General features: G+C 55.5%; 1 protein-coding gene across 3 annotated transcripts in view; it reads left to right on the plus strand.

Annotated features, from left to right (window-relative positions):
* The window catches only part of HM13 (histocompatibility minor 13), a 42628-nt gene extending 39006 nt beyond the window's left edge, over positions 1 to 3622 (plus strand). The window contains exons 11-13 of one of the 3 annotated variants that reach the window (XR_010022989.1): positions 224 to 309; positions 2171 to 2373; positions 3192 to 3280. Coding sequence is in view for 2 of the 3 variants with exons in the window: in XM_063091614.1 (XP_062947684.1) it covers positions 224 to 309; positions 2171 to 2317; positions 3192 to 3282 (324 nt within the window). In the remaining variant the exon portion in view is untranslated. Of the gene's footprint in view, positions 1 to 223; positions 310 to 2170; positions 2374 to 3191 lie in introns of all 3 variants that reach the window. The other 2 variants (XM_063091614.1, XM_063091626.1) reach the window with 2 other exon arrangements.
* Positions 3623 to 8121: the final 4499 nt, after the last annotated feature.

Raw genomic sequence — 8121 nt, forward strand, 5'->3', positions numbered from 1 at the left:
CATACTTGGGTTTCTCTGTGTTTCTTGCATTCCCTCCCAGGCAGGAGCAGGCCTGGTCTGGGAGTCAGTAGCCCCGGGTTTAGGCTCCGCCACTGGACTCGCCCTGTGAACCTGAGCCAGTAGCTGTCCGTCAGTCATTCCCAGGACAGGGTTGGGGTGTTAGGCGTGGCGCTGAGCAGGCACTCTACCCAGCATTGCCTCACCAGCCTGTGTCCTCTCACAGCCTGCCCTCCTGTACCTGGTCCCCGCCTGCATTGGCTTTCCTGTCCTGGTGGCACTGGCCAAGGGAGAAGTGACAGAGATGTTCAGGTAAGGCAGACAGTCTCAGGGGCACAGATGCACCTGCAGACAGCTGGTGGAGGCTGTCAGGAGTGTTTGTACACATCTCAAGCCACCAGCTTGCCCTTTCCGCTAGCACATGGGTGCCTGGCCCATAGGCACCAGTGGGAACCTTTCCCTGGGCCGGGAACCTTTCCCTGGGCCGGGAACCTTTCCCTGGGCCGGGAACCTTTCCCTGGGCCGGGAACCTTTCCCTGGGCCGGGAACCTTTCCCTGGGCCAGGAACCAGGGGAGGGTAAGGCCTGGGGGCAGCCCAGGGGAAGGTTCCTCACCCAAATGCCAGCTGGGTCTAAGAAGGAAATGGTGGGTGTGGATTCCTCTCTGGACTGCCCCACTCTCAGGAGCTCTGAGTTCCCAGCCTACCTCTGCCACCAGCTGACTTCAGGCATGTTTTCCCCCCACCCCCTGCCTCAGTTTCCACATGTGAGTAATAGAACTGGGGATGTGGGATACCCTAGTGTGACAAAAAGGGTCCCTGCTAATATGTCATGTGTCAGTCCCTGTTCAGCTGCCTCTGGCTGTAACTCACGGCAAGTTGCTTTCTCTCCATCTCAGTTTGTCTCTCACTTGAACACATACCGCTTCCCCACAGCCATATTTACCCCTGCCACACCCTGTGCACAGCCCCCCCATACCCCAAGGCCTGCGTGACTCCAACAGGTGTCTGTTCCCTAGCACAACCGACCCTGCCTGCCAGGGACCTAGAAATAGCTGCCAGCTGCGATTAAAGCTGCCCACTCAGGGGCCTTCCACCCAGCCCCACCTGCCTGGCCTCCAAGTTGTCCCTCAAGCAAGCCAGGGCCTCCTGTGCACCTGGCTACCCGCAGGGGAGCCTGTGACTCACCCCTCCCCCATACCTGCCTAGAATCCCCAGCTCCCAGCCTGCTGCCTGCCTATACCTCCTGGCCTGACAAAGCCCTGTGGTCTCTGAGGCAAGTGGGGTGGAGGGGGGGAGAGCTTTTGGAACAGGCATGGCACCTGAGCCCTAAGCTCAGCACCTACCCTCCACCCTTCCTCTGACTCTCATCCAGCCTCACAACCCCCTACCCCCACCCCTTGGGGTAAGCTCCCAGTCTGGTCCTGTTGTGTCCTTACCAGGTGAAGCTCTGAAAACCCCAGCCAGGGCAGAAGGTGCTCCCTACTACCCCCGCTTGGTTTCCCTAAATGTTCTGCCATTCCGGAACCCTGCCCCACCTTTCTGCCCTCCAGCCCCACCGGAGGTTCTTAGGCTGAGGTGAAAAAGCAGGTGGTCTCTCCTCTTTCTGTCCATCTCTCTGCCCTGATTCTCAACCTTAGCTTTTGTTTTACTTTTCCCTTTTGATGGCATTCCCCTTTTTGTATTCATTTATTTATTTTTAGATAGGTAACACATTCACATGGTTCAAAATTCCGTTAGCTGTGGGAAGAACACCCTCAGCCCCAGCCACCCACAGAGGCCAGCTCTGTTACACGGACGTTCAGAGACACTGTGTGCCGAAAAGCAAGTGTGCATATACGTGCTCGTGCGTAGACTGTGGCAGTCTCGGGGACTTTTGTGTCTTGATTTTTTCACAGAACAGTGTATCCGTGAGATATGTCCACAGCAGCACATGCAGATCTAGAGCGTCCTTGTTCTTTTGCCCAGCTGCATAGTGTGCCTTATGTAGGTACACCTTTTCTTTTGTATTCTCCTCGTAATACCGGCTTTTCTCCACAAAGTCTGGAAGTGCAAAGGTAAATTAAAAAGAAGACAGTTCTGCTCCCTGCTCCTTGGAAAGGAAGTCTCTATCCTCCCTTAGGCTTTCCCCCTCCATCTCTTTTTTCTGTCTCTCTGTCTCTGTCTCTCACACAGCTACGAGTCCTCGGCGGAAATCCTGCCTCATACCCCGAGGCTCACCCACTTCCCCACAGTCTCGGGCTCCCCTGCCAGCCTGGCCGACTCCATGCAGCAGAAGCTAGCTGGCCCTCGCCGCCGGCGCCCGCAGAATCCCAGCGCCATGTAATGCCCAGCGGGTGCCCACCTGCCCGCTCCCCCCCACTGTCCCGGGGCCCAAGGTAGGGCAGACACTCCAGCTGCAGTGCACAGAGCAGGGAGCATTGCCAGGGGTGGGTGGCAGGAGGCAGCTCCTCCACGACCACCAGGCAGCAGGGCAACCATGAACTTCAGTGTCCTCACCAGTAACATGGGGCTCACCTGAGAGAGTGGATATAAGTGGCCCTGGTCATCAGTAGTAGATACTGTTACTACTTACCATATATATATAACCCTGGGCAAGTCACTTTCCTCTTGGAGCCTTTCTTTCTTCATCTGTAAGTGGGCACATTCCTGCCTCATGGGGTTGATTTGGTGAGGAAATGTGTGTATTGTCCTTGGCATGAACTCACTTGCTCAATAACTGAAGCCCATAGTAAGAGCTAAGCCAGGGTGTCTGCCTTCAAGAGCAGCTCTGGGCCAATTGCCAGTAGAGCAGTGCCCCCCCACACCCTCCCGGGGCTGAGCTGGTTGGCTCCTGCCGTGTGCCCTGGGATGCAGTCCAGCTCCCCTGGCCTCATCCTGGCTGCCCCTTTTCCTACTCTTCAGCAAGCCATGCAAGAAGCTTCAATTCGGCCAGGCTCAGCCTCTCGTCCATTTGCCACTGCCCTTGCTGCTGCTTGGTACCACTGGGCACAGATAAAGCACAGCAGCCTGTCTGAGGAGCGCACACAGTGGGGCTGGGCATATACCAGAAGATGCTGGGCAGTGGATGCAAGGCCAATGCTCCTCATGTGCCCAGGGGTTTTCCTGGGATCGGGATGCGGGAAGATGGGGAAACAACAAAAATTCTGTTGTCTCCCTCCTCTAATGTGTTCTTATTGTCTTATTTTTTGGTCAGTTATGAGGAGTCAAATCCTAAGGATCCAGCGGCAGTGACAGAATCCAAAGAGGCATCAGCATCGGAGGGGCTGGAGAAGAAGGAGAAATGATGCGGCTGGTGCCTGACCCTCTGAGGCCAGACCAGACAGGCGGGGGATGGACTGCCACAGGCATGCACAGGCAGAGGGTGCAGGAGGCCAAGGGCAGCTCCAGGACAGGGGATTGGGTAGCAGGATCCCCCCAGCCAGACCTCTGTGGCCTTGGTTTCCCTTTACCCCTTCTCTGGCCCTCCTGTGCTCTTCCCCATCCCCTGCAGGCAAAGGAAGCCCCCATCATCCCCCTCCCCAGGAGCCAGGTGGGGAAAATGGGTGTGATTTTTAGATTTTTGTATTGTGGACTGACTTTGCCTCACATTAAAAACTTATCCCACTGCTGGGGCTGGCCACTGTGCTCCTGGAAGGATACTTTGTATAAGCACACAGTGTCTTGTACTGGGTTTACTAGATCTCACCTGCCCACCCGGAAAACTCCTCTACAAGCCCTTCCCAGTTGCCCATAGCAATGTCTCTGGCCAGTGGGCCAGCTCAACGGCCCAAGAATGCCCTCTGGCCAGCAGAGGGAGTCCACGAGCTCTCCTCCCCAGCCATCAGGTTTTCCTCACCACCTGCCACCCAACACTTGGGGGCAGTAGGGTTGTTTGGCAGGTGCTTTGTGCCCCCCTCCACCTTGGTGAGAGGTAGGGAGAGTACCAGACTCAGCAGGGGGACTAATAACTATAAAGCATGCTGGCTTCCTGGTTCTGATGTACATATGGCTTCAGCTGGAGAGGGCCTAGACGCTAGTTTGCCCTGGAGGTCAAGTCCTCATTTCTCCTTTTTTTTTTTCCCCCCCTGGTGGGTGGTTGGTACAAGGATCAAACCCTGGACCTTGGTGCTATCAGCACCACACTCTAACCAACTGAGCTAACGAGCCATCCCCCATTTCTCCCATTCTGCGGTTCTTCCCAAAATGACTACTCTGGGAAAAAAAAAAAAAAAAAAGAAAAAAAGAGGCTAGCCGGTTAGCACAGTTGGTTAAAGCACAGCTTTATAACCCCAAGATCATGGGTTCAGTTCCCTTTACCGGCCAGCCACCAAAAAAAAACCCCAAAATGACTACTCTGGAACCAGTCACACCACAAGGGGTAGGGTCCCTAGAGAGGCTGGAACAGAGAGGGATTGGTCCCAATGATTCTGAGAGGCCATCTAGGCCCAAGAGCTGGAGATCCCAGGGCCAGGGTTTCCCTAAGGCTTGCTTCAGATAGCAGCCCTGGCCTACATGAGAGCCCGCCCCCAATGAACTGGATGAGGAGGGGCCCCTGCCTCATCCATCTGCCTAGTGTGGGCTCACTAGATAGAGAAACTTGACACAGGAGAGGGTGGCTACTGGCCTGAGATTCAGGCCTCCAGCTCCCAGCCCTGGACTCTCCCTTGCCCAAGCTTCAGGTTCAAACACTAAAAATAACAGTGACTTCCAGTTTGGAGGTGGCTGAAAGATAAGCCTGACCAGAGACTCATGAGTGTCATTTTAATAATCTAACTAGGTATTGAAATGTACAAGTATATTGTTTTAGGATTTCACTTGATTCTCAGTCTTAGGTTGGAGGTGCTATTATTAGCTCCATTGTGCAAGTGAGGGAATGGAGGCAGCTTGCCCATGGACATCGGTTTGACCTCAAGCAATCCAAATCAAGTTCCAAGTTCCTAAGGATTGTGCAGCTCTTTTCCAGACCCCTGAGACCCAGTCAATGTGGCTGGAGTGCTGGGCGCCTCTGATCCAGCCACCCAACTCATCCTTTCCCTCTATGGAAAGGAAAGAAAGGGTAGGAAACCTCAAAGGCTTCTACCAGCCAGGGGGGTCCCTTTCAGGGACTTCTCGGATCCCTGCCGATTCCAGTCTCCGGCAGGAGAAGGCCGTGTGGTCCTGGAACAAGGCCCCTCTGAGGGCGGCAGCTGGGGCAGGCAGCCCAGGCACACAGCGTGGTTAGCTCTGCAGCCCAGGGTCCACAAAGGCCTTATTGAGTCACCCACGGCCCCCGGCGGAGGCCGAGGTGGCAGTGGCGCCGGGCGCCTGCCACCTAATGACCGTCCTGGCCCAGCCAGATGTTCCACAGACCTCGGCAGCGGCCAACCAGGGCCCGCCCGGCCAGCCGGCACCACAGAGGCCACTCTAATTCCAATTAACCAGCTTCAGCTGAGCAAACAGCGGGCAGTGGTGGCCCAGCCCGGGCGGTAGGCCCGGCCCGCAGAGCCTCCGAGTCTAGACTCCAGATGTGAACTGCCACCGCCAGAGTCCCATGGAAAAATGGCACCAGGCCGGGCACGGATTGGGCCTGCACACTGGGGAGGTGGGGTTGGGTGGCTGGGCAGGGCCCCTGGTGGGCCTGGTGCCAGCCTCACCCTGGGGTGGGGGTGGGTTCTTGGGAAACTGCTCTGAATCCCCAAGTTCTGCCCCTGTTTTGTTAGGTGTCCCTTTCTGTGCCTCAGTCTCCCTTGCCTGCAATTAGTGGGAGGGCCTCCAAGGGGAAAACCAGCCCTGCTGAGAGCCCCAATACACCCTTTTATTGTGTTTAACAATTTAACATGTGGCTAGAATTATACTACTATTTTTAAAATAATTTAATCCTTATAGCAACCGTATGAGATACCGACCATCATGTTTACAGATAAGGAAACTGAGGCAGAGACATTTGAGCCCTGGGTGACTGGTTTATAAGACCATGATGTTCACCATGGTGCCATTTGACATGAGTCAGGGTACTGAATTCCTGGTTCCCTTTCCTGGGGGCGGCTTTGAAGAAGTGGGGGTCTGCAACCTCCAAGTCTGAGGGAGCACAGCTGGCTTCTGCAGTGTAACTGGAGATCTCCTGCCCACTCTGTCCTCAAGTGTCCTCAGCTGTGAAATGGGTAAGAACCGCCCTCCTAGGGCAGATTCAACTTTTGACGGGAAAGCCTTCAGACCCTCCATCAGGCCTCAGTACCAGGTGTGAGTTAAGCATCGGGCAAGTCGCTGGGGACAGGGAAGGGCACACAGTAGGTCAATGTCTGCCAGCCCTGAGCTGACATTCTGGTCAAAGAGACAGACTTGAAGTGGATAGAAATGGGATAATACCACGACAAGAGCTATGACAAGGTAGTTAAGATGCCTCTGGTTCCCACAGTCTTGGCTGGCGTCCCTGAGAGACAAGAGCCTATGAGATCCAGGAAGTCAGAGTTCAACTTTACAAATGGGGAAGTTGAGTCCACCCCAGAAAAGGGGCAAGACTTGGCGGTGTCTCTCAAAGCTCTTCCCTTGCCTCCCCGCCCCGCCCCCGTTAGGAATTCTCTCCATGATTCCTGGCCGGGTCGTGGGAGGAGGGAGCGGGAGGAAGCTGCATCCTGCTCGGGTGCGTCAGGAAGGGCCGCGCGAGCGGGCAGGAAAGCACCACCCCCACCCCCGCCGCGGCCACACCTGGGCTCTCCAGGCGGGCAGGGGGGCCAGGCCGGCGCCTGGCTCCAGCGAGTCTGGGCCGCCTCCCCGCGCCGCCCCGTGGGGGCCGCCAGATGGGCCGGCCGCCCGCGCAGCGCCGCAGGCCGGAAACGGCCGCCGGGGCTGCCAGGACCGCGTGTGCGCGGAGGGGCGTGGCCCGGGCCGGACCCGCCCCCGGTGGGGAGGGGCCAAGCGGCCGCGGATGGGGAGCGGTGCGCTCCTCGGGAGTTCGCTCCGTCCCCGCCGCTTCCTCACTGCGTTATCCTGTGCGCGTCATTTCAATTTCCTGTGCCCCAGTTTCCCTACCTGTAGTGTAGGGCTTCTTATCTCCGCTCTTTTCTGATCACTGTGTGACCTCAGGGCAATTTCTTTCCCTTCCGGTCCTTGGTTGTCTTCCTGGAGGCAGCGGACAACGGTTCCTCCCTCAGCCGTGGGCTGTCTCCACTGGGATGCAGACTCGGCGGGGCTAAGCCTTTGTTTCCCTCCCCACCGCTGTAGCCCCAGCACCTGGCGCAGTGCCTGGAACATGCAAGCGTTCAGTACTTGTTGAATGAATGAATGTAAAGGTCTGGGACGGTCCCGAGGGCCTGGCGCATAGTGCGCACTTCATAAACGGACACATTGACATTATCTCGAATCTAATACTCACCAACGGTGTGGCTTCAGGCATGTGACTTCCCATCTCTGAGCTTCATTTTCCTCACCTACCTCATGGGTGGCTCTGGGATTAAAAGAAATAATCCAGGAAAAGCACACAGTATGTCCTCCATAGGTGATGTTTATGGAAGAGTCCCCAATATATGAAAAAAGAGATAAACTATTCGGGAAAATTTGAGGGCAAGGAATATACAAAAGAAATGGGTGGCTTGGGAGATTTTTGGTATGTATGTAAACTTATGTATATTTTGTATTTTTTAATTTTGAGCCAGGTGAACATATTTTTTAAAAACAAACAACTTGAAAATAAAAGTAAATCCAGCCCCCAAAAAAGAAATATTAACTATTTTCTGCATCTGGCAAAAGAGGTATTTTAAACTGAGAGGCTCCGAAACCTGCCCAGGGTCCCAAAGAGCTAGGAAATGGCAAAAATGAGATTTTAGTGCAAATTTGTTGGACTCCTAACAAAATGCAAGGAGGAGGGAGGCGAAGACGCTCATCTCCCTCACGTGCTCTTCTTCATCGGTTCTGCGGAGGCGGGGGTCCCTCCCAGGCTGAGTAGAGGGAAGAGGCCCAGAGGGGAGGCAGGAAGCGGGGGGGGGGGGGGGGGGGGGGGGGGGGGGGGGGGGGCGGCAGAGTGAAAAAGAGTGAGAAATGAGATGTGGAAAGGTGAGCAGAGCCACAAGGCCATATCAATTTAGGTTTTATCCCTAAGGCAATGGGGAGCCAAGGAAGGATTCTGAGCAAGGGAGTGGCATAGTCTTTTCTACGCATTAAAAATAGAG

The sequence above is a fragment of the Cynocephalus volans genome, chromosome 1 (genome assembly GCF_027409185.1).
Source record: "Cynocephalus volans isolate mCynVol1 chromosome 1, mCynVol1.pri, whole genome shotgun sequence".
Classification (NCBI taxonomy): Eukaryota; Metazoa; Chordata; class Mammalia; order Dermoptera; family Cynocephalidae; genus Cynocephalus; species Cynocephalus volans.